The 27,097-nt window shown below is 48.7% G+C and overlaps 1 protein-coding gene across 1 annotated transcript; it reads right to left on the reverse strand.

The window, feature by feature from the left end:
• Positions 1–16,597: 16,597 nt before the first annotated feature.
• Positions 16,598–19,766, reverse strand: LOC144112068 (uncharacterized). Its single transcript, XM_077645145.1, has 2 exons — positions 19,641–19,766; positions 16,598–16,828 (listed from the first exon to the last, which is right to left on the reverse strand). Exons 1-2 carry the CDS (start codon positions 19,758–19,760, stop codon positions 16,622–16,624), a joined length of 327 nt encoding a protein of 108 aa, XP_077501271.1. The 5' UTR covers positions 19,761–19,766; the 3' UTR covers positions 16,598–16,621.
• Between the last annotated feature and the right edge of the window lie 7,331 nt (positions 19,767–27,097).

Genomic DNA, 27,097 nt, shown 5'->3' on the forward strand with positions numbered 1-27,097 from the left:
TCAAGTCCACAACTCCACAACGTTTGGTAGCTTAGCGGGTATGATTTCCATGCAACAAAGAAAATAAGAGCCTTTGAAGAGAGTTCTGCGCTCACTCGCATCGAAAATTGTAAGACCTGGGCTCGATTCCCAGTATTTCCGCAAGATTTGTATATGGAGATTTTTTGGTGGGATATTCTCGTGTGAAAACGCTGCCAGTAACAACGCCGACACTAGCTTTTCCGAGAAACGGGGCCCTTAATGATATTGCGTTGAAAGGTGCTGGCCAGTGGCAAACAACGTGAGATAAGTTTTGGAAAATATTGATCAGTATTTGTGCTACGTGATTGACTAGTGCAACAAACGCTGGCGTATCAGGACATGCGCCTAGGAAATATACCGAAGTTGAGAATAAACACGCGGGCCGCTTATGTACGCAAGGGACGTTCTGCGAACATAGTCCCGATATGTGGTGCCGTTCCCACAAAGCTTCTTGCTCGCGTACTCTGATCGTGATTGGCCGGTGCTTTGGATGTGTACCTGTGAGCCTTTCGGGTCTTCGCCCAGCATAAAGGCGACGGCATAGCGAATCCAGCTTACGTAATAACGTCTTTGTGAGGCTGGCCTCTACGGAACGTTTTGTTAGAGCGATGTCTGCGTAGCATTCGTAATTTTGCGTTTCGCAGTTTCAACCTGGATGATTTGGCATATGGGTAATGTAATAAGATGACATATGAGTTGTGGAGTGATGTGGAAGATTCATAATTCCTCTGCGCAGGATAAGAGGTTTTGTTCATGCTTTAAGATTCATCGCTTGGCAGGGAATCCGGAACTTTTTTTTTTCGGGGGGGGGGGGGGGGAGTGGGCAAGACTTCGAGCTTAGTTTGTTATTTATTTATTTAGTGTTAATTTAGGTAATAAATTTCATTTCTATTGCTTTTTTATTTTTCAATGTTCAAAGGTTGATATAAACTGTCACGTTGGGGTGACGACACTCTAAGGAGTCAGCAAGACAACAAAAAGGCTTCCAAAAGAAACTGCTTAAGGGGCTCACGTGCGCCCACTAACAACTGAATGGCCCGGTGGCGGCGTTCGCCACAAGTGTGTTCAGCGGTCATCGAACTGAATGCCTGCAGTTCTTGGCCGCGCTCAATTTAAAGCTGGCAAGGAACCTTCGAGATAAAGAACCAAAAGCAACAACAAGAATCTGGAAACATGAGGAAGCATTTGCACGTGGCCGCGATCTATGGAGATAAGACTGGTCGCATCTCGCATTACAAAACAAAATAATAGAAAAAGCCACCTGCCGGCGGCTTTGAGTGCAAACGAACGGCGCAAAGGTTCACAACGATATAAAAAGTATTCAAAATGGTAAGCTTTATGAACAAGGAGTGATCAATTGCATTAAAGAAGTTTGTGCATGGTTTGTTTATATTCTGCTAATCATGATAATGTACACGGGTCAGACAGTCTGCTTATGTTGTGACATGACTGGTTTAGGTTACACATATACGAAACGCTTTACAACTGGCTACGAAGCCAAGTAGCTCAGCCACACTGTACTTTGCATTAAAATAGTCAAGGAACTGAAGTGTTTAAATTGCCAGAAATCTGATCCAAGTGCGCAATTGAGGACTGGGGGGGGGGGCACTGCCCCCTCTGGAAAAATGTTAAGGGCGACGCCTCCCCCCCCCCCCCCCTCCTCTTCTTCCGGGGTACCTGTTGCCGGATCTTACGAAGACACGTGAATTTCCTTGAAACAGCATTGTTGTCTTATGTCCCCTATATGCCAGCTTCCTACATCTGCATTTGTGACGCTGTCACTCTTATCGACGAAAGGCAGCAGACAAAAGCATAAGAGTGGGCGTAGTACGTTACGGTGCTGAACTGCTGTACGCTTGTGCATGAAGGTGGATCTATGACGTGCATGCGTTTAATGCATCTTCACAAATGGGTGTACTGTACAGTTTATGACTAACAGACAGCCGTGCTGACGCGCGTTGCGCTATCATGTTTAACATGTCCCAGTAAGAAGTCTGCAAAAACTTTGATTATTGAGCAGTTGCTTCTATTCTGGTATAAAATAGTCCTTCAATGAGTTTCTCTTCGTTTTACAATGACCTATACAACACTGCCATGAGGATAATGTACTTAATTTTATACGCTGTGTTATGGAGTTTTTCACTGAAGTGGGGACAGATGCGCCATGCTATAACGAGTGCATCAAATCCTTTCTGGGTCGTCTACCGGATCGACTCGAGTTTGGTGCTCCACAAGTGTGAGCGAGGTACCGCCTCAGTGCCTTCCTTTTTTGGTTCCCAAGTTAGGCCTCGGTATCGTTGTGCGCGGCCGCGAACGAAGCTCACGGAGAGAATAAAATGCTCTTCACCGTAATTGATTATATTACTGACATTAGAAAGATTCGATCAGTCAGCGCGACGCAAGTTAGAAGCAACCCCTACTCAAGTAAAGTGCTATGGCAGGCGCGGGCAGCAGCCGTAACTGTTCCCCATATTCCGTGCAGCCAAAGGTGGGGCCGGACACAGGCTGCGAACTTGTGTCGCCACCTAAACCGTGGTGGCCGCACCGCGCAAGAAGTCTGCAGAGAACGCCGTTCAGCGGCGTCCTGGACAAGTAGTAGATCGTCGATCTTGGGTAGATGTGCGTTTCGTTTTGTGTGTGCGTAGTCTTCTACTGTGTGTATAGTATAGCGGGACATGTGGGCTTAAGCTTGCGAAAACGTCACGGGCGCTATGAGTAAAATCGCAGTAAAGGGCTCCGGATTAATTTTCACTGCCTGAGGTTCGTTAACGTGCGCTGAGTGTGCACAGCGCAGGGGAATGGCTGCATTTCGACGCAATCGAAATGCCGCTGGCACGGCCGGGGTTTGATCCCCGACCTTAAGCTAAGCAGCTGAACGCCAGAGCCGAAATCATTGCGACGGGTATTCAGAAGTTCAAAACAACATTTTAAGTGTGTTCATAAGCGCGAGGGTAAATTATATAACTTTATCTTACCGGTAGCAACCCATGGCGCAGAACGTGGAGGTTAACGAAAAGGGTTCAACTTAAATTGAGGACAGCGCAGCAATCTATGGAACAGTTGTGATAGGTGTAGCGTTAAAAGAGAGAACTAGAGCAGAATGGGACAGGGACAAACTCTAATTAACAATATCCTAGCCGAATTCATGAAGAAGGAATGTAATGCGCATGTAAAGCGAAGCCAAAATAACCGATAATCATTAAGGGTAACGGGCTGGATGCCAAGAGAAGGCAAGCGTAGAAGGGGGGCAGAAAGTTGGGGGGGGGCGGATGAGATTAAGAAGTTTGCTAAGATTAGGTGGCTGCAGCTGGCCCAAGACAGGGTGAGTTGAAGAGATATGATAGTGGCCTTAGTCCTGCAGTGGACGTAGTCAGGCTGATGGTGATGTTGATAAGCGCGAGTGATGCATCAACATGTGCTTTACGTGGAACTGGTAATTTCAGGAGCGCAAAACAAATTTTGCAACTATAAAACGAATGTATTAGCCAAATAAGCATAAAACTTTGGTCCTAGATGCATTGGTCGCTCTCATCAACTAGACTGATACTCTAAAATATCACGCAGAACGTGAAAAACAAGAAGTATGAATCTCGGGAGAAGAACAAAGGGGCGTCTTGCGGTCAGTTGCGGTATTCTCTCGGCTTCGGTTGGCGGCATCCACCGCAGCTGACCTCGCCCTTTCACCGTCGTTTCCCGTCTGGTCTCTCAAATGAAACCTTCTGCACGTAACAATATTGCATTTAGTGTTTCGGTAACGTCTTAGCGTCGTAGAGATGAGTTTCTAATTTTCCACAGTAAATCCCTTCCGACATATCACAAAGACTGGCACTACTGATGTAAATGCTTCCACCGCCAAATCCTCTTAAAGTTGTTTTCGGTGCAACAGGTTTCACAGAACTCCACAGCAGTATTTATTTTTAAGGTTTGTACGCCCGACAACTAGAGAAAATTGAGGGCCGTCCTCCAACTCGTCAGCCACACTCCAAGTCACTACGTCCATAGCTTAAACTAAGATACACGCGAAGAACACGAAATGATAAATGACATTAAAACTTCGCGATGCTTAACAGCACTCTGTTCTCCCATACAGACTAAAAGTCTGGGCGAGAAGGACGTCCTCAAACAGAAGCCCCTCAAAAAGTTAAACCATAAAGCACAGCTCACGAACCATTGGCACAGGAAACCAGGCGCGCCGACTGACGACCACGTTAAGAACTTAATCGTAGGCTGCATAGCGACGACCCTCACCCACACATCAAAGGCGCACCTAGAGTGTCGGTCATCTGTCTCAACATTTTCTACATAGCTATGTGTGAACTTCCTAGAAGTTGGGTAAAATATGTGGCCCAGAGTCTACAAAGAGGACATCATTATCTGGTGCAACAGAGGGTCCCCCAGAGAGCAGGAAAACATCCTACAGCGTGGCCGGAGCGTCGTTCACCAATACATTCTGGCTACCTGACATTGGTGAACGAACGCAACAAAACGAAAACAGATCTATATGGTCATCCGCAGACTTTCACATCAACGACGTTCTTTTTTGCTCGTATCGAAGAGCCTCCGAGTGCTCGGTTACTACCTCTAAGAAGGCGGCCACCCATCTGGATAAACAAAGTAGCGCCTCAGCTAAAGCGCATGCGGCAAAGAATACCCCCTCTCCCCAAAAAAACAACCACGGCAAAAAAAAAAACACGGGAGTTAAGGAGTTAAGGAGAACCAACTGAAACGTATAATAGAGGTTTTGGCAGGAGCATATTTATGGGTTGCTATTGGAAAAGGCGGATCGAAGGGGGGGGGCGCAGTCCCATTTGATGATAATAATAATTGGTTTTCGGGGTAAGGAAATAGCGCAGTACCTGTCTCATATATCGTTGGACACCTGAACCGCGCCGCAAAGGAATGGATAAAGGAGGGAGTGAAAGAGGAAAGGAAGAAAGAGGTGCCGTAGTGGAGGTCTCCGGAATAATTTCGACCACCTGGGGTTCTTTAACGTGCATTGACATCGCACAGCACACGGGCACCTTAGCGTTCTGCCTCCATCAAAACGCAGCCGCCCGGGTCGGGTTCGAACCCGGGAACTCCGGATCAGTCCCACTGGAACTGCGTATTTCTTATACCCCTGCCGCACGGGCGCATTTAGGGCCACTTTCAACGAGTGACATTCACCTAAAGTGTTATTCGCGCAGTGTCACACGATGAGCTATAGTGACACTCGCTGCAGAACGCACTTGCCCCGTAGTTTGTTTGGCGAGCTCACTCCACTTGGTCCGGCAAGACGAGTGCGCAGTCTCACCAGCAGCGCTCGGACATAACCAAAATTTTTATTTATAATTGAAAGGGCTGAAAACCTCCATTTTATTTTCTTGATAGAGCTTTTTAATGAGAACTCGTTTTAAGTCATCAGCGACTAAAAGTAATGCGCACGCTTGAGCAGCTGCACACGCTCAGCCAATAAAGTGACAAAGAACCCCTTCTGCGATAAGCCTAACGAGTCCATAAGGTGTTCATGTGTGCAAGTTCGGCGATTGTGGGGAGCGAATTCACGAATTTCGGCCAACGAATGTAATTAAATTTGACAAGCATGACCTGAAGTCGTCTATTGCTTATATCACAGGACACACTTACAATGAACGGGATTCGCCAGAGGGAACAAGAGTGCCGGGCAATGCTTTAGGCAGCCAGCAGCAGTCGTCGCCTTCGCTTCCGGATAACAAATAAGGTCATTTCAATTAATGCGAACGGTCACCGAACATACGTCTGGATAAATTTGTGATTTACAATGAACTATTCGCCACATCCAAGAAAGCAGGCACAATTAGCGAGAAGCGCCGGTCCTACACGATGTCAACAACGCGGCTACAAAGTGTTTATCAGGCGCGCGATCACATCGGCGTTTCGTGTACAGTTGTCGCACTATGTAAACAAGCAAGGATACAACCAAAATACTATTTTTTTAATGTAACTAAAGCGCAGGTGACGTTTCACGTCATGAAAACGTCCACTAGCTCTTTGTACAGAGCGATGTAAACAAGTGTACTGGAGTGCAGTCGTCCTCATCGATGAATTGCTGGGGAAATTTCGCGCTTATGCGGAAAATCCACACTGGTGTGCTACGGTCTTCAAGAACTCATTTAGCGAGTACACAAAAAATTCCCTAAATAAGCAGCGGAAAAAAGCGAGCAACACATACCTATGAAAATCCTCATCCACACAACCGAAGCAGTCGTCAGGCGTTGGTGTGTGGGGAGGGGCCGAAGCGACGGCGGTTGGTGAGTGCGGTCTGTGTTCGCGTTTCGAAGGTGTTTCAAAATTACAAATGTCTTTGAGGAGCTACGTTGACTTGAATGTAGCTCAGCCGAATGCCGCTCAAAAATTCGTGTTGCAGTACAAGGCGGTAGTCGAGTCGAATAATATTCGGTTGGAAGGCCCGTCTAAAACGGCCCGTGTTGCAGTGGCATTACTTGTCCCACATCACGATGCTTTTTGTAGTTAACAACAAATATTCAGATGTGGAAATGAAACTCTGAAAATTAACTTCGAGTAATTAGATTCACGATAAAATTGTTACAATACAATACAGTTCAATACAATACAACTTTACTTCAAGAAAATGCTGCCATATCCATCATTACTGCCATGCTTTTCAAATGAGACTCCTTTTTGGCGTGCGACAGCGCGCACCGAAAGTGTCATTCGTTCTAGGGAAATTCATTTCGTGAAAGTGTCACTAAACGTGCCCGTGTGACAGAGGTGTCAGACGTTTTTGGTCGGAAAACGTACTACAAAATGGTTTTCTTGCGTAAAATTTCTCGCCTGGTAGGATTGTAGACCCCCGGCCCCTTAAATCTGCCACGCTTTGGTATACTACAGAATCCTTTACAGGTACCAGTAGATGCACCTAGACACTACTCAAACAAGAGAGTTCACAGGTCACACACTTGCAGTAGTTCGCTTAACACCCAACCACCTTGTAGAAGCCACGGATCTTTTTAACACACAAGAGAAACTCTCTACGATGGCTCGATACCGTGGGAACACATCTGCAGTGCTGCAGTGTATCCTATCCCCGCACGCACGAGTTGCTACCACCACAAAGAAAAATAATAATCGGTTTTTTGGGGAAAGGAAATGGCGCAGTATCTGTCTCATATATCGTTGGACACCTGAACCGCGCCGTAAGGGAAGGGATAAAGGAGGGAGTGAAAGAAGAAAGGAAGAAGACGTGCCGTAGTGGAGGTCTCCGGTAAAATTTCGACCACCTGGGGATCTTTAACTTGCATTGACATCGCACAGCACACAGCCACCTTAGCGTTTTTCCTCCATAAAAACGCAGCCGCCGCGGTCGGGTTCGAACCCGGGAACTCCGGATCAGTAGTCGAGCGCCCTAACCACTGAGCCACAACTGCGGGTCCACAAAGAACGCATAATAGCTTTTCGCTGCAGCAAACTGAAATCTCAGTATACCACGGCACCTACATGCGTCTATTACAGGGATGCCGGCCATAGAGAAGAAATAAAGCTCCCGACCGTAGTATCCGAAAACTGGCGCAACACGAGTCTACACCTGAAAATTCCGTCTACTACAGGTGGTGAAATAACGGTCATAACGGGAGCCATTAACTCCGATTATATTAACACAACGTTCTAGTACGGACGGACAATCAGGGCGCATGCCGGGTCCAGCGAGGGCACACACTTTTTCGGACACATCACACTCTCCGCCAACATATATAAATAAACCACCTACTCTAAATCCTCATTCAGGGGATTCCTTGGCACGAAGTCGTATCGGGGAACGAGACAGCGCACAGTCTCATCCAAGACTGCAGTTATTTAGGCCTCCCATGCCCGTGGCAGACTTCCAGGAAACCACGACGGCACGAAAGACTCGCGTCAAACAAACACGCCCTTTATAGCCAGAACTTGCAGACAGAATTGACTGTACCTCCACCTCCTCAATATATGACCCGCGAAGAACCCTGCATACTAATGCGCGCACAGAATCATTCCCTTGTAACCCCACTAGCAATCGACCATACCGCCAGGCTCCGGGATCCCCTGTCCCCACAGCGGGCACTTCTCATCTTTCACACACACAATGTTGGAATGCCCCACAAGCCAAGAATCTTGCACACATAAGCTCAGTGCGACGCATTCAACCCTTCATCCTACTTCCCGCAAATATCGGCTCATTCTCCAAACCGAACCCATGCATCACCATGTTCAGGCTCTTGTCCAGCACTTCCGTAACGTATTGGGCGACACCTGGTAGACAGTCGCAGCACCGAAAAGTCCGAAAGTAGAGTAAAATTTATTCTTTTTCTCTCTCTCTCTCTATCAAGCAATACCATATCTAGACTGGGACTGTTGAACGTTAGATATAAGCTGCTCCTATTGAAACCGTTTGCGTAAACGTTGGGTTCAGAAAGCCAGTTACACTGTCCATGACGAAATATTTCTGACCTGAGAACAAGATTCAGGAAAAACATGAGATTAGGAGGAGAGTCTGATCACGCTTGCTCTATTCGCCAATACGTGGTTCCTCCCAGCCTAGGGCTTACGACGAAATTTTCTCAGCAGCAGCAAATACCGCAGTTGCGCGTCTAGTTCTCAACTTACACAGCATTGCCATGAAACTCCAGATGCTGAGGCTTGGGTCAGCATCTCTCCGATGTCAACCATGTCAATCAGGTGTGACAGTAAATTATTTCTGGCGCTTCGAGGGGGAATTCTCAGATATTGGCCCTGAACAGTTCAGGAAGGCTCGAAATATGCCCCTGGACATTGTTTGGAAGCATTACAATAAGTTGTGGAGTACGGGCGACGGCTATGTACAAATCATTACCAAGAACCAACTAGCCCAACAGTTATAATGTCATATTCCAACTAGCCCAATAGTTAGCTCTTCTCAAGTATATTTCTTCTACATCGGGCTGACCACCCGTGCTCCTCTTCCTTACTGTTTTCCTGTACGTTGCGCTAAATAAGATGAGTGGAATGTCAGCTCTATGTAATGAAGTGCATCAGTGTGAAGAGCGTTTGTGAACTTTCGGAGGAACGGAACGTGATGGCTTGCGATTACAGGACGAATCATTACGTGCGAACTGGGTTTTTTAAGGCAAACAAATCAATGTGGGTAACTTGTTTAAGTACAATGACACAAATATAAAAATACCTGAGATACAATGCATATATGGATCAATGTTTGACAAGGACGTGTCTACGTGAGACACTCAGGGCGGGAGGCAACATAGTTCTATAGAGACGTAAAATTTGTGCGAGAGGTCATAGTGATACTTTACACTGCTGAAAGGCTAAATTTTTGCCGCATATGATCGAAGAGCTGTTGCTACGGCATTAGCTTTTAATCAGGTCCAGTGTTGTAGGCGTTACCTAAAAATAGTAACTAGATAAGTTACTTGTTATGGACAAAAAAAGAACGCGTTACTGCTTTAGGTTAGCTAGAGTAAAAAGAAACTCGTTACCGTCACCGTTACCGAAAAAAGTATTGCACGTTGCTTCGCCGTTACTCCATGGCAACAAATTTTAATCAGTGCGTCTTCACTGCAAGAACTCACGATAACAGTTTCATAAAGCTCATATTGCACATAAAACGTCTAGTTCAAAGAAGCATTTTGCCCGAAATCGTGATTTAACGAGAATACTTTGCAGTTTGTACAAAAAATGTGCAGGAGCTTAAAGCAATGTTAAAGCGGCCGAAAGTTGCCTGTAGAGTTACATCTGATGGCTTTTAACTCTGTGGCGCATGGTGAAGTCATTTTCTGAATGTGACATTAAACACAAAATGACACTTCATCATCAATTCTAACTTCACAAAAGAGGAGGAGGAGGAGGATAAACTTTATTTTCATCGATCAAGGTAGCAGTTGGTGTGGGGTAATAGCCCAATCAAGTGGCCATGAGCTCGTGGCGTTCGGCGATTTCTAGGGGTCTTGTCACAACCCGGATGTGTGTGTCCGAGCCAGAACTGAGCAATGCGAACTCCCACTGCATGGTCTGGATTCGAGAGCTGCAAACCTCACGGATGGGAGTCCTGAGGGCAAGCCCAGAGTATGTGGGCTAGAGTGGCATGTTGGCCACATAGTTGACAGGAGGGAGAGTAGACCCCAGGGTATATGAGGACATATATCGCGGGGATGGGGAAGGTGTTCGTTTGGAGTTCCCTCCACACAACTTCTTGAGGTTTGGTGAGAGAAATATCTGCGGGGGGATATAGAAATCTAGCTAGACGGTAGTGCATGGTAATGTCATGAAATGTAACCATACGATCTCGCGCCGTCCGCAGGACGGGCGAGAACACATCGCGGTCGACGAATGCTTGGGAATGATTGTGCGCCGCCTCGTTCCCCGGATGGAATGAGTGCTCAGGGACCCAGATCAATTGAATCGGGCGGATTTGGTCCTTGGTGGAGCGGAGGAGCGATAGAGTTACGAGGGAGACCCGGCCTTTGGCGAAGTTACGAATCGCAGATTTAGAGTCGCTGAAGATGGTTTCTGCAGATGTGGAGACCATCGCCAAGGCTATGGCCGCCTCTTCGGCCTCTTCAGACGATCTGACGGGAATGGAGCACGCAACCAACGGCCGTCCACAGTAGTTTACAACGGCGAGCGAAAAAGCATCGCGATCATAGTATTCGTCGGCGTCGACGTAGACGCATGTCTGATCTGTTAAATAATTTTTATGCAGACCTAGCCCTGTTCTTGAGGCGAGCGACATGATACTCTGGGTGGATGTTTTTCGGGAGAGGGGTAACGATAAGGTTGCTGTGGATATGGGACGGGAGCTGGGCCTTGTCGGCGACGGTCGTTTTGAAGCTTATTCTAAGCTTGTAGAGTATGTGACGTCCCTTGGAGGTGTGGGTGAGACGCTCGTACTGAGCGATGAGGTGAGCTTCCGAGAGCTCCGTCACAGTGTTGTAGACCCCTAATGCCAGTAGTTTATACGTGGGGGTTCAGTGGGGGAGATGGAGAGCCGCCTTGTAAGCCTCTCTAATAAGGCAGTCAACGCGGTCCCGTTCCTGGCAGCTAGCGTAGAAATAAGGGAGGGTATATGTGAGTCGACTGATAACAAACGCCTGAACAAGACGTCGGAGGTCAGCCTCTCGCGTGCCTTTATGTTTATTAGCAATGCGACGAATTGGATGAATGGTCTGCGAGACAGAGACTGTCAGTTTAGCCAGAGTGTCGGTGTTTCTGTGATTGCTCTGGATGAGCAGCCCTAATACCCTAATGGTGGATACTTCGCGTATGGGTTTACCGCTAGCAGTAATGCAGATGGGAGGATGGCCGTGGAGGCCGGGTTGACCTCAAATGAGCAGCAGCTCGGTCTTCGGAGGTGAGCATGAGAGGGTGGCTCCGGCTACGTGGCGCTCAGTGACATCCACCGCTTGTTGAAGTGCGGGTTCAAGCTCAGCATCGTCGCCTGTTGAAATCTAGAGGGTGATGTCGTCTGCGTATAAGGTATGGAATAGCCTGGGGATGGCGTCTAATATTGAAGGTATAGTGAACTTGGGGACATTGAGAAGAAAGGGGGGGAGAACGGATCCTTGGGGGATGTCATTGCTGCCTAAGGTTATAAGGTCAGAGAGGAGAGATACAAAGCTAATTTCAGCTGTACGACCAGAGAGGAAGGTGCGTATATACTCGTAGGTACGGTGACCAGGATTTAGGAGGGAGAGGTTAGCGAGAATAGCTCCGTGCGAGACATTGTGAAATGCTTTAGTTAAATCAAGGCCTAGGATAGCCTTTGTGCCCGCACTGGTAGAGGGGCAAAGTATCTCTCGAGAGAGCTGGACCATGTCTTGCGTAGAGAGATTTGAGCGGAAGCCAATCATGGTGCGAGGTAGGAGATCATTATCTTACACATAATGATTAAGACGGTTGAGAATGACGTGCTGCATCAGTTTCCCAGCACATGAAATGAGGGAGATGGGGCGGAGGTGTTCGAGAGCTAGTCGTTTGACTGGCTTCGGTATGAAAGTCACTCGTGCATGTTTCCATGCTGCAGGGATTTCACCCTCTCTCCAGCAGTCATTCATGAAGGCAGTGAGAGCCTCAATGAACGGGTCATCTAAATTACTTAGAGTTTTGTTGGAAATGCCGTCCGGTCCCAGGGCAGAGTTAGGGCGGAGCTGGGTGAGAGCGAATCTTACCTCAGCCTCTGAAATCTCCGCATCGAGGGCAGTGTTGGCACCACTTATGTAAAGGGGAGAGGGTTGGGGAAGTAGTACTAAGGTACCGGACACGAAGTTCATCGAGAAAGTCCTGGTCTGAGCCGGGGTGTTGATGGACTATGCGGGAAATGCTGTCTGGATGGGATGTTTTGCAAGCGTCCGGGTCTAAAAGGTATCGGAGAAGGTGCCAGGTGAGGCTTAGTCCGTGCTGGCCACGCATTTTGTCACAAACTTGACCCTATTGCTGGGTAGCCCATAAGAGTGTGCGCCTCAATCGGTTTGTCTCTCTGAGGTATTCGACGTCGAACCTTTTATTGTGGCGTTGTGTTTTCCAGCGACGGTACGACGGTACGGGGACGTGCTGAGGGTGGTCGAGAGGATATAGTGGTAACTGACAAGGGTATTTCTAGTGTTGAGTCGCCGATCGATCCGCACGTTACTGCAGAATGTTAGATCAGGTCAAGTGTCAACAGACACGCTGTTTCCTACGCGGGTGGGAGTGTGAGGGTCAGTAACAAGGGTGAAGTCCAGTACCTGTGCCCATAACCACAAATTGTTACCCTTCCCGTTGGCGGCGCGGTAACCCCAAGCGGGATGGTGGGCATTGGTGGAGGCCTGAATGGTGCGCGAGCTTGTTGACACGGGAAAGAAGAGGGGTGAAGTCGCGTCTTCTGTTTTTTTGGGAGCTATAAAGGTTAAGAATGAAGAGGCTTTCGTCGCCCCTTTTGCGAGGGAGGAGTTCGAGCAAGACGCTGTCTACGCCAACGTCGTCTAAGGAGTGTTGGACTGCCGGCAGGTTGCGTTGAATCAAAGTAGCGGTGTCGGGAGCGGTGCCATCTAGGGGGGAGTATGCTTTATAGTTAGGTAGTTTCACTGGGCCATGAGTTTCCTGGAGGGCGATGATATCAGGGGGTATCTCCGAATTTTGGACGTACTGCTGCAGGTTACGTCGCTTGCGGCGAAACCCCTGCAATTCTATTGCCACACGTTAAGTAGGTGGCGGGGCGCCAAGGTGAAGTGTGTTAAAGCTAAGGTGGGTTTGCGGGCTGTAGCGGGAGGCAAGCGATCGTACGGTTTAACCCGTGTCGTGAGGAGGGCGGCCGATGCGTCTATCTTCGGAACCTGTGACGCGTGTTTGGAATCGTTGCACGAGGGTGTTAAGTTGTTGTTGGATTTGCTGTTGTATTTGTTGTTGGTACTGGTGCATTTGCTGTTGGACTTGTCGGGAGAAATCAGCAGATTTTGCTTCGAGCTTATCATCAATTTTAGCCTCTAATTTGTCTTCTAGGAGAGCCTCAAATTCCTCGAGGTCGTCAAAATAACGTATAGTTCTGAGCGGGAGGTAGATTTCCGCTTAGACGGAGCACTTGAGGTAGTATCTTTATGTTGAAGTGGAGCAGATGCGGGCGCCTGAGGCTAGGTAATGGGAACAGGTTGAACGGGTAGAGTAGGATTTGTTTGAGATGGTGAATCGGGTGCAAAGGGTGGACGCTTTAAAGAAGCGTTTCTTGTTGTAGTCTATTGTTGCCAGCTTTAAGGGCTGTTATCTCTTCGCGGAGGGTTTGCAGCTCTGAATCGCGAGGCTGAGACTGCTGAGAGGGGGAAGCCGCGACTGCCCAGCTCACCTGATTTTTCGTGGAGGACTCTCGGTGAGGAGACAACCTAGAGTCCAGGGGTGGGAAGGACCGTGAGCGACTCCGGCTAGAGCGCCGGTTAGAGGAGGAGGAGCGGTCGGAATCCATTTTGGCCGAGGTGTTCACAGCCCTTTGGCGGCGGGTTCGGGATCGGGAACGATGAGAGCTGGAGGCACTGTCTGAATTCCCAGCGTGTAGCTGGCGTTGCAGTATGACAGGAGGGACTTTGTAGCCGTGTTTACACTTGGAGGAACCGGTCTGGTGAGGACCAGAACAAACTACAGAAGAGGGGTTACATTCATGGGCCTGGTCAGGGTCGCGAGCTCCGCAGTGAGGACACTTGGAGAGCTTGGGAGACGGGCAAACGTCCTCTCGGTGTCCCGTTTTCCGACAGTTAAGGCATGCTTCCACCTTGTTCTTGAAGATGTAGCAGCGCACAGCATTGCCGGCGTAGGAGACTTGGCGGGGGACCTTCGTCCCTGCGAAAGGGAGGACAACGGATTGGGTCTTGCCTAAATGGGGGGCGTTGAGAATGCAATGTTCTGGATTCTGGGTATCAAGTACTCCATGATTTCCTCCTGCGTCTCATTCACGTATTGGTGGTGAATGATACCTCTGGTGTACACGCCTGGTGGTGCCAAATGGGTGGCAACTGGGCAGCTTATCGAACCCAGGATGATTGCCTTGAGCTTCGTATAAGTGATGGCGCGGTCCCGGTTCTTGGTGCTAAAGGGGAGGGTGTTGTGAAGGAAAATCACCCGAAGGCGGTCCTCTGCGGTGTCGGAGTAGGTCAAGGCATGAGGTGATTGCTCTGCGAAGAGCTTTCTCGCCCCAGGCACGTAGATTGAGGCCCCCGCGAGGGCGAATGATGACTTTACAGTCTTCAAGAGGGAGGCGTGGCAGTAACGGAGCGCGTCGAGGCAGCTTACGTGACGAGGAGGGAGGTGGCTGTTAGGACGCGGAAGGCGACGCCGTCAGCGGTGGCTAGGGAGTGCGTTTCAAAGATGATGAAGTGGCGGAGCCGCGTTCGTAGCAGTGGTCTACGTAGGTCCAGCCCGTGGGTATGTACTCTTCAGGGGCTAGATCCTCCCCTCCATGGTGACGACGTCCATGCTTGGCGAAGCACTGGGCCTGGCTGCGAAGCGGAGCCTATCGCCAGCGGCAGTAGGCTTAGCGAGGCTGGCGCTAGGCTCGGTGGAATTAAGCGTCCATGTAGGTCACGAAAACGGAGTGCCGGTCTCGAAAATGGGCTGGGCAGGTGCCGGGCACCTTCATGAACTTCGGGAGACACAATAAAATTCAGCGGAAGGTGAAAAGTCGGCCAGAATAGGAAAAATAGCTGGAGCTCGTACGCACCCGCATCTGCACACCAGAATCCGAATCTATCTTCACAAATAAACATCGCTGAACTCTAAACAAATTTACAGTAATTCTGAAAATTGTGATGTTCCAAAATGCTCGGCATGCTTCCACTTTTAGGAGAGCTGTGTGTGTGAGTTGTTTGGGAAGGGGAGGCACGAGAAGGCAAGTGTGTGAATCCGCGCTCGTACACGTGTTTCATGCTTTATGGCTATTCTGAATTTTTTTTTTAGTTGGGTGCGTCGACAAGGGCAGGTGTTTTCTGGCATGCATGCGAGCCGACACGGGGGTCGTTGAGAGCACCTGCACATTTTGATTATTTGCAACGTCAATTTAAGTGTTCTGCGCTTTCTTTTTCTGATAAAAAGGGGCGGAGGGGCGAAAATTGGAACAAAAAGTAACCAGTAACGTGACACCTCACGTCCCTGAAAAATGTTAACGTACGCACGTTACCCGTTACAGTTCCGAAATGGTAATGAGTATGTTACTAAGTTACCGGAAAAGTAACGCGTTACCGGTAATGACGTTGCTTGTCACGCGTTACCGCCAACACTGATCAGGGCTATTTCTCTGCAGCCGAATGCTGCCTGAGGTGGGCCAACATTTCGGTATGAGCCTGGGACGGCGAGGTTAAGTAGTAGATTAATGACACCCTGCGGTAAAAAAAATATTCTACAGTTAACATGTTCTGTAATTTATTCCTGTAAGCGCACTGATTAAGAAAAAAAATTTACTGGTAAGCAACTTCAACTCAATGGGAAAGGAGTATATAGATTAACCGATAGGGACGTAGGTGAATAGGGTTTATGTTCCAAAGCAGCACTGCGGGCAATGAGGGAGGACGTAGTGAAGGGCTCCACATTATTTCAATCAATCAATCAATCAATCAATCAATCAATCAATCAATCAATCAATCAATCAAGCAATGAATCAATCAATCAAGCAATGAATCCATCACTTTATTGTGCCAAGGAGCAGCGAAAGCCCTTGGGCTGGCGAACTTTGGGAGGAGAAAATTGAGAAATACTGTGTAAATGCAGTAAATAAATGCAAATAATGAAGAGGAGAAAGAGAAAAAACAAGTTACATCAGAGAAATGGGAGCATTAAATCGCAGGTCTTAGTACTGAAGTAAAGAAATTAAGACAACGGAATGGTAACGATATAGAAAAAGACAAAAGAGAGGAGCGACAAGGAAAACGTGACATCACAAACGAAGCAGGGTCACAGCAGCAACGAACAAAAAAATACACCGATCAATGAAGAAAGAAAACTCTCTTAAAAGAACCAATATATACGTATGACATCAGTAGGTACACAGGGTATCGACGAATACCTGCAATCAAGTAAGAAGCGCGTTCTCAACTGCAGTCCGGAAAGAATACCCCGAAATGCGGAAATACGTAGGTAAAGGTCACATTATCTCATCCTCGTCCTCGTCTAACAGCCGCACGTGCCAGTTCGGGATCCTCTGAAGCAGCTTAAACCAGGGCAGCGCCACAGTTAGGATGAGGACAATTCCCGCAGGCATCATCAGCATGGAGATACCGGTAGAAATCACTTCGAAGTACAGGTCGAGGTTCTTCCAGAGTACCAGGACTGCTACCACGATGAGCATCACCTGCGCGCGCACCGTACTTGAGTAAACAACATCCAAGACGACTCAACACAGCGGCCTCTCCAACGGTGCAAATGGTGGGCATCTGCTACTGCCCGATTTGAGGAAAGTGATGAGGCGAGAACGCATGCCCAGCTTAGTGCAAGGCGTTTAGAGGCTGCGACATCGACCTGTGTCCATCACATAATAGCCGGTGTGCCTCTTTGTGCAGAGAAGCCTTTAGCTATCAGTTAGTGCTAGCAGTAAAACAAACAGTTCTAAGCACAATTCACACAGAGAACAATTCCTTATTACAACGCCTACACGAAAGGAACCCGAGAGTCAATGAGATGAAAGTAGCTCAAATAACGTTACTCTACGACAGTTCGTTTGTGATCACTCTCCAATTTAATGCTCACTGCTCGGAGGATGGTTTTGATGACTAAAGCGTTTTAAAGGACCGGACGTCTTTTTCCCGCACTGTGTGCAAGAGGAAAGGCCATACCTACGTCGTTATAGCAGCAGTAACGGGAGAATCGGAGCTCAGTGAGGCTCTGTACTGGCTCTGGAAATTCGCGTTGCCTATCCAGCGGCATCAGCGGCTTGCTAGGTGAAAATAGCCGATCCAACATTTGGCCAAAATACATGAGAAATGCAAGTGTGTCCAACCAGCCGTTACTGCTGCTTCCGCTACAATTGTCTAGCGTATGACAGCGATAGCTGCTAGAGAGGCATTCTAGGAAAGAGCGGCGTCCGTCGTTCATGGACTCAAAAGAATAGGAACCTCCACATAATTTTCGAGGAAGTTGAAGGGGAAGGCGCCCTCTCGCCACCTCTCCTTCACTGCCGCAGCGACTTTTGTTGCCTGGAATCAATGCCAGGAATTCGAGAGAAGCGCTTCCAGTTCCTTTGGCTGCCAGCCCGTGGCGCATCACATTGAACATTAACAATTAGCGCGCTGACATCATCCGTGACGTAAGAAAGAAAGACAATGACAGAGTGAATGCCGCTGAAGCTCTGGTAATGGGCGGTAATTCTGGTTATAGGCGGCTAATAGGTGTTCTCACGTGACGTCATGGGCGCCATGTTGTCCAGCGCGTAGCTTCAGCGATGCAGGCGGGAGGATGCGGCCAAAATCCAGAGCTCTTACATCGCACCAGTTGTTAAACACCGCTTCAAATTGTGACTAGTGACTTTTCAGATGGGGGGGGGGGCACTTTGCGGGAATGGATGGATGGATGGAAGTTAGGACTGTCCCCTATGAGTCGGGGCGGTGGCTGTTTCAAACATGCTTGGCTGTCTTTTTTTCTTATCGCTTACGAAAGGTGGCGCTCTCTGGAAGCGGACAAGAAGAGCTGTTGACCATGCATTATGTCTTTGCATTTTTTATAATGCACGTGTTTCACTGATTTTGTTGGAAGGTGGCTGTGCCTTTAGGAACAGTCTCGCTGTTTGCAATTCGGATAATGTTTAGGTTAGTTCCCATGGGTGTGGCAACAATACGTGAGCCCCCAGTTTTTACCACTCAGACGGCCGTTTGTGGATACATGAACCCTATAGGAAATTTCACAATTCAAAACATCAAGGAGTCTTCCGATACGCCTGGAGTATTCACCGATGTGAATACTAAAGTATTCACCGATGTGAATACTTTAGGCGTGTCAGTTGAGCAGGCCTAAAGGCTGCGCGCATGACTAATGTTCTTATCGGCACCTGCTCCCGCTTGCGTCGCTGAAGCTACGCGCTGGACAAACGTCACGCGATGGCGCCTTCTTCGCGCCTAGCGTTGCCAGGGAGAAGTAGTGAGAGGGAACAGAAGACGAGCTCTCGCTGCCTCCGCCTCACCGGCGCAGCCTCCCTTGAACACCTGAACGGACGGCGTAACGCCGTGGCGCGTTCCTCGATGCATGCGTGCCGCGCGCACGGGCGTCGAGGCACCCTATACGCAGCCGACACGGAAGGACCCCAGAAAGCACAGTTCTCGAAAGGTAGGCATGGCCAGGCTACGCAATGTTTGCACGTCGTCCGAGTACCGGCAAAGACGAGAGCGACGCTCCGAGCAAAAGGGGAGAGCAGTGAGAAAGAGGCGCGAGAGCGACGACAAAAGCATCCTATAAATGAAAGCACCAGTCAAAATTATGAACACTAAGATAGGCAACAGTCGCTGAAATCGAGGAAAGCATCTCAAAATTTGTGGCCGTTGATCAAGTTGGCAGAGCACCGCACTCGACATACGGAGGTCCTGAATTCGGATCCTACCGGCGGCATCTGGTTGTTTTTCCTTCAGATAAAAGAAAATGTTACCTTACTTCTCATTGGTTGACGAACAGAAATTAAAAAAAAAAATCTCTGCCCTGTGCTACCGTCGGTTTCAGTGACTGTTGGATTTCTTGACATGTGCGTCGTATTAAGCCCCTCAGTTCTGCATCCATGTCTGCTAAATATTAACATCATTTGTCAGGCACAACTTTCGCTGTCATTCGCAGCACGGGACGGATGACAATCTGCATTTTCTTCCCGCGCTTCAAGAAATGAAGAAAAGCTGCGCACATTTATCGCAGCGCCTGAAATCTTTGAGCGTTTGCAGCAGACGGAACGAACGATAAAAGCACCGAGTAATAGCACGAAGGCACCTCGTCCCGTTCACCTATTCAGACGGACAGAAGAGCCGCTCCGCGGTTGAAAGGCTGCGTGGGCTACGCACGGTTAAGGGGCTTCATGGTGCATAATTCAAGCGGCCCTTCACTAAGGCAGCAGCACCTGATATGCTAAGGCCTTTCGCTAAGCACAGATCCCAGCGGTGCGCAGACTGGGTGCACGGCCGTCTGAATCTTACGTTTCTGATCTTGCGCTTGAAGTTGAACGAGCTGCCTGCTGTCGTGCTGTGAGTCGACACGACGGCCTCGATGTTAGCGGCCTCGTTCTCAGTGCGCCCGAAGAATTTCGCAAAAGGCATCTCGGGGCTCGGGGCTGCAAAGATGGCGGCAGGATTCGGGCGAAGTTGAAGAAACAAGGAAGAAGTTCCCTCGTTTCACGTTATGTGTTCTTCCTTTTCACTTCTGGAGGGTTTGACGTTTCCGGTGACAAAAGTATACTTCTCGTGATGGGAAAAAATCACCGGCACGTAGCGCCTGGGTAGCAGTCAAATATGCTGATTTGTGGCCTCTAGAAAAGAGAAAGAGATGCGAAAGCAATCAGACTCCCATTTTTGTCCCTCCTATGTAGTACACGGAAGTGACGTCTTTTGGTGTATCTAGGAGGAATCTTTTGGCCAAGTGGTAACCTCTTCTTCCCCATTGCACATCGCTGCCGTCCACGCTTTTTCGCATCACTGGTTTCCGGTTTCCGAGGAAGGACATCAAAAATGTTCAAAGACGTTTGCGTGCAGCCGCAAGAATCCAATTAGCTGCCCTAAGCTTGCGTTTCGTGCAGCAAGGGAAGAAAGCTGCCCCCAATGCTCTCTTCTAACTTGCGGAAATATTCCCGGAGTTACCGAAAGCAGTTCCGTTGGAGGTAGAGGTGATAAACACTACCTCATGACACGAAAGCTTTTTGGGCAAGCCTGCATCCGGCCGAGGCACAATATTCGGGACGGTACTAGCTTCGGCTAATTGGTGCTGCATAATTTGTAGCGAACAGGAGGATGTAGACGACGGGCGAGGAGGAGCAGGAACTCGAATTAGCGCCGGTCCTGCGTTGCTCGATGATTCATTCCGTCGTCTAAGCCGGGTCATTTTGAAAAGAGAGTTGTTCGGTCTGATATGCCTTTTTTGAGGGTTTTTCGCCGGTGCTTAGCGTCTTTTATTCGCGGATCGTGTCAACGATCCGTGTAGTTAGAGCCCAATTTTTTTCTTTCGAGGTATGAACATTTGTCTCATGAGAGCATTGTACATGAACGGGCTGGCGTGCGTTCAAAGTTTATTAACTTCAATGTTGCTACAAACTGCACTTAACTCATGCGCTTCACTTAATGCGCTAACTGCAATGTTTGTCCAATTTTTGTGCGGCGTCAAGACGTTCCTAGGAACAATTTGTCGCTTTTAGATGTTCCGTGTGCGTAGTGGTTCGTAGGATTAGAAACTCGTTACCACGCAGCGCAGCACAATTTGAGTATTACACTCTTTGGACGAGAAGGCGAGCGTTGGAGAGAGGCAAGAATACCAGGTTTCACTGCAAAGCGTTGAAGCTGCCCGTCGGGCGCAGCACTAAAAAGGATAAAAAAGCGCAGATGACACGTGGAAAAACTGGGTTCAAGTGTTTTTACGCGTTTACAACGAAGCACGGACGTGGGCAACCTCTTGTGACAGTGTCGCCAGCTTGTCGCCGCATCAACTAAGGAAACAAAGCAGTCGACGCGAACAGAGCACGTGTGGACCCTCTTTGGAGGGCTCACTTGCGGTGAGGGACAAAGATGTGACGACCGAAGGCTTTTGCGGCTAATTGTGTGGAATCAAGCATCCAGCGCAGGTGCACCCTTCAGGTTTCAGAGGGTATCGATGACGGTACAGCGTTTTCGCTTGTGCTACTTTGCTGCCGGCCAGCCGCGCACCGAACAACGCAGCCCGAGAGACGCAAGGGGAGCGACGGTTCCTGGTGTGGACGGCGAAGGTATCGGTGGCCCCATCATCGGTTTACCCCAGGCCGAGAGGCCGGACGGTAAAGGAGGCAAAATACTTGGAGGACTGGGAATGCGTGTCTGCGTGTTTTGAATGACGCGCTAAACAAGATGCTATCGATGTAAATATACAAATTTTAGAACGATGCCCCTAGGGAGATTAGCAGGATTTATATGTTGGGGTGGGCCGATCAAAATCGGCCAAGTTGTTCATGCCTCTGCCCAAATCTCTCCCCAGGACGTCATCGCTTTTCCGCGACGCACCGCAGACCAGCTTCGCTACCCAAAACCCGCGCAACAACCGACATGGAACTTGCCAAGGAATTTACATCAAGCTACATCACTCCGACAACGCCATACACTTCCCTACCACAGTCGCGGCGCTGTAGCGTAGATTCTATAGCTGGTCTACGAAATTTGTCCGAAACACCCCGCTTGTCCGGAAGGGGGAGGGGGTGGACGTTCTCAGAGAAAGAAGCATACGCTGCATGTAGTCATAGAGAGAAGGTGAGGGGAGAGAACAAAAAAAACTACAAGGCAACGGTTAAAGAAGCTGCGAATTTCAGCTCCGCTTCCCTATGATGTATCAGGGGGATGACGCGTTTGAGCGTATGCAGCAATACCGCTGCAATACGCAGCAAATTTGACAGTCTGTCGAAGAGCGATCGCGCGAAGATGAATAAGTTGACCTTAAATTGACGCTCAAGCTCCTGAGTGTGGCTTCACCGTGGTCTGACTTCCTCTGGCGTTTCGCGGCTTCGGCTTCGCAAGCGCGCACTTCCTGGTCCAAATGGCCTCGTCTCGCCTTCTCGGCATCGGCTGCTCGCATGTCAGTATCTTCTAGCCATTAAGGCTTTCCCAATGCTGTTCGCGCGCAACTCCGGATCTGCAAGTAGTCTTCGCTTTAACACGCTATAACTGGTCGGTATGTCCGAAATCAACGGTGGGTAATTATAGGGATTATGGAAAAAATGCTCATTATTTACTATTATTCTAGTTATTTTTTAACTTTGAAAAAGCTGCAAACTCGCTTGTTCTCGACTCCGCAATGCGGACGTCCAAAGTTCGCTATGAATCCACTGGGATCTAACAATGCGACAACTTAAGGCACTGTGCACAATGAATAAAAAAGCGTCCTTGTTCGTATTTCGAATTCTAACACAGAAACAAAAAAAAATTTGAATCCGTCCAGGGTCGTAGAACGTAAGAAACATTCCTTATGCAACTTGAGATATTACTAACCTCGAGGAGTAGGGAAACAGGAATAGTACAACAGCTAACGTGAAGGATCGGCGGAACTCAAGCCGTATCCCTTCAGTTCGGTCTTTCTCCATTGGCCTCACACCAAAAAATGAAAAGCTCGGATGCAAAAGCGACAAGTCTTCAAGGACTGTCGGCGACATCAGCAACCTGAAGCGCTCAGCTAAACGCTCTCCTCGCTATTTTAGAGGAATCGTGCCTGGCGCCCTGCTGTTGCTGTTGTTGAGTTCACTGACCGGCTGCCAGCGCTGAACGATGTGTCGCTCCCAGCGCGATGCGCCGAGACTCTCATCAAAGGGGTGTCTAAATTGCAAACACCGAGGTCGATGGATGTTCACTTGGCAGCGATAGCGGTCACTTGAACCACAGGCGATGCAGCTGGCGAAGATACTGCAGCTTCCTCGAGGCGGCGTTTCCCGCGCAAGTAGCGGAACCCCCTCCCCATCTTGTTTCTTTTTATTTACTTCCAGGGAACAATCCATAACAAGCTCCCAGAGTTTGTAGATAAAGCGAGGTCATCATCATCATCATCATCATCAGCCTTACTACACCCACTGCAGGGCAAAGGCCTCTCCCATGTCTCTCCAATTAACCCTATCCTTTGCCAGCTGCATCCACCCTTTGTCTGCAAACTTCTTAATCTCATCCGCCCATCTAACCTTCTGCCGCCCCCTGCTACGCTTACTAAATCTTGGAACCCACTCCGTTACCCTTAAAGACCAGCGGTTATCTTGCCTTCGGATCACATGCCCTGCCCAAGCCCATTTCTTTGTCTTGATTTCGACTAGGATGTCATTAACCCGTGTTTGTTCCCTCACCCACTCTGCCCGCTTCCGATCTCTTAACGTTACACCTATCATTTTTCTTTCCATGGCTCGCTGCGTTGTCCTTAACTTAAGCTGAACTCTTTTCGTTAGCCTCCACGTTTCTGCCCCGTAGGTGAGTACCGGTAAGATTATGCTGTTGTACACTTTCCTCTTGAGGGAAATTGGTAAACTGCCACTCAAAGCGAGGTGGTAGACGCCAATCCTCGCACAGTGGCTGTCCATTACACTGCGCGATTCCCCCCTTTCGTACTCCGCCGCGAGCTTCGCGTCGGTCTGCTGAATAGAGCGCTGCGTGGGCCTGGCCCTCGGAAAAGGGCGAGGCCACGGCAGGCGGCGCTAGCAGTATTGGTGAGTGTACCCCCCCCCCCCCTAGAGGCGTATCAACTATCTTCACTTAATCAATCATAACCTGCTACCTTAACTCTCTCCTTGTTTCTTTGTGCCCGGGGAATAGTTGAGTCGCCCAGCATTCAGTGAGGAAGTTAATGTCCATGGCCGCCGCTGTACCACCCTGTTTCGAAAAACCCGGACTTGCCCGAAAGCGCAAGCATCCCGAGTAATCCCAAACACTGAGCAATGGGAGGCCGCGCTGTCCAGCTATAGCAAGGAAGACCAGCGGCAGCTTGTGCACCGCGGCCGCGGGCCCACTTGACAGCAAAAGTCATAGGTGAAATGGATTGAGAGCCCCTCCCCGCTCAGGAGACCTACTTTAAAGCCAATGTATGTTTTTCACCGGGACCACAACCCTTATTTCGCTTTATTTTTCTCGCCCATACCATAGCTTGTTTCATACATCGGTTGCAAACGGTGTGAGAGCTATAGCGCTCCTGTTTCCGCTGTATGCATACGCGATCAATGAGTAGTGCGCTCATCATGGTTAGCGAAAAATATTAAATGCATTGCCCCTAGGTATATCGCATGATACATTTGCCATGAGATTGATCAAATGCGCTCGTACTGGTGACGATACACTGTTGGTTTTTGTCCACTCTGCCATCCGGCCGCGGCGGCCGCTTGTCGATGGAGGCGAAACGGAAAAGGCGCCCGTATGTTGCGTAGTGTCAGCGCACGTTAAGGTTCCGCTCTCCCTCTTCTTTCAGTCCCAACTACCTTCCTTCCCTTAAGGCGCGGTTGATGTGTCCGCCAAGAAGTAAGGCAGTTAGCGCGCCTTTTCTATTCGTCAAAACCCAATTTTCAAAAGAAGCGCGGAGTAAGACGCCTTTACTTAATTCTTTCATGCCGACTACTTGCGTACCTTTCACTGCTCTGCGCTTGATGTGTGAAACGGAGTATCGTAATAAGTGGAGGCATGTCTGCGTACTCTCTTGTTCTCGCTCTTACCTGCAGACCAACCTGTTATTAGGCCATAATTCCGGGACAGCATGTGCGGCTTTCGTGATAGGTCTGGTGAGAAAAGGATTAATCGTCAAGCGATGTCTGGTCTACCGCTGCAAGTTAGGATTCTAGCGTTATCAGCCATGACATATGGACCGAGGCTTGTGCTCTGGCACATGAAAGAAGCCGGGACACGCAATGAAGCCTTACGCGCCCGAAAAATACAGAAAGTATCGAATAATATTCTGAAACTGTGCAAATATTGAGTGTGTTCTAGACATTTCCCCGCTCTTTGTGTGTTTTCACGCGCTAACCGGTTTCTGCTTTTCATGGAATTGAAGAAGAAAGCACTTTTGAAACGAATTTTTCCTTGCACATTACACTATTCGCTAAGCACTTTCTTTTGGCCACTTGCACGAAGTCTCAACAATTATCCGCTTCAACTGCACGAGGTACGGGTTTCGATCTCCAGTGCCGCCGGGTACCCACCGTTGGCACGTGAATACAAGGTTTCTCCTGGCCTGGGCCTCGACATTTCTAAGCTGAAATGCTTGGGAAATAGGTCTTTGACTTCACCTTGAGTAGCAGAAACTACCTTGTGCCATGGCGCTCTTTGGTCACAGATGTCCTTGCGGCATAAAAATTCGCCACCATCATCAAGTCTCAAAACTTCCTCGATGCCACTGCACGAGTGTCGGCAGCATGCAGCAAACGCAGCGCTGCCTGTAACTTATACGCACTTAGTGCGGAAAAAGTGGGCGCTGACAGAAAATAGAAAAAAAACTATATGCGATGTGTTTCAGCGCACACTTTCAAAAATATTCAAAGATAGACGTTTTGGGGTAAAAATATGCTTTTGCGGCAGAAAAATACCACTATTAGCAAACACCAGAAACCGATGAATCGTCTTAAGTAGTAACCTAGCTAACTAATTTTGAATATTAACTTTTTAACTAATAGAGTTAGGCGCCTAGTTGCAACTGGAGTTCTGTAGCCGGTCGTTAGTAATAGCTATTTCAGCATTTAGAATTTCGAAAACGCGATTACCGTCGCTGCTGTGCCGACAAAATTAGGCTGCATCGTGAGAAAATAAATGCGCTTTCGAAAGCATGCAGATAAAGCAACTCCTCCAGCGCCAAGGGTAATAACGTTTTAGAAATTCTAAAAATTGATAAGGCTATTACTAACGACCGGCTACAAATCTCTAGTTGCAACTAGGCGTCTAACTTTAATATTTAAAATTTAAGTAAAATCGAATCAACCTGCTTACTAAAGACGATTCACCGGTTTCCTGCTGTCCGCCAGCGCCAGTAATACTATGCCGCAAGCGCCACATTTTTACCCCTTATCTCTGAAACACCCGGTATATGGCGCCTTTTAAATAATACCATGTGCTTCACAAAGCTGACTAAACTGACATATTGCAAAGACACCAAAGAGGAGACAACAGGAACGTCGCGGCGCCAACCGCGTGGTCAGTTACGGCTAGCTAACGGGCTAGAGACCTGGCAGTGTGACTTTGATACAGGCTGCACACACATGACTCGCAAAGCTGCGGATGGAGGAGAGCACATCTGTTTGTTTCACACTTTGGAAGAGCTACTGCTAGCGCACTGATTCGTAAACGCATTTATATTCATACCCGGGGCCGGAATACCGCCTTGTGCAGGCCTGTGTTCGGAGAGGAGCGAGAAACTTTTAATACGAAGGAAGGGATCAGTGAGTCGCATTCATCTAATTGTATTGGGACTTCATCTTTGGTTACAAGCGCGAAAAAAACAACACAAGGCAGAAAAACGGGACGGAGCGCCACTCACAACTGATTTACAACGTTTGTCCGTAAAGTTTCGAAACTGATTTATTTTCTCAAGAAATAGTTCCCCAGAGCAAATGTTGGTGCGTATGTGTAGCACCATTTTTTGGTGCTAACCTGAACCTTTTATGTTATTTGCTGTGGACGCCGATAGATGGCACTACATGTATGAAATACGTAGAGTCACTGGAAAAACTTCAGAGTACCGCATTCGTTTGCCCCTCGCCGCCGACGCGTTCATTGGCCCAACCGTACCACGTGACCTTGGGCTGCCATATACCTTCCAAGCGCCGGGCGGGCCGGCTGAGTTAGAGCGCAGACATCGCAGGTCCCCTACGATTCTTGTTTTCTGATTGTCGCACTCGTGTTTGACTGCAAGGAATCATGCCTGGCTGCTGCGCCTTCGGATGCAGCAACCGAACCGAGTCTGGGAAGACGTTTTT

The sequence above is a fragment of the Amblyomma americanum genome, unplaced genomic scaffold (assembly GCF_052857255.1).
Source record: "Amblyomma americanum isolate KBUSLIRL-KWMA unplaced genomic scaffold, ASM5285725v1 scaffold_42, whole genome shotgun sequence".
In the NCBI taxonomy this organism is placed as follows: Eukaryota; Metazoa; Arthropoda; class Arachnida; order Ixodida; family Ixodidae; genus Amblyomma; species Amblyomma americanum.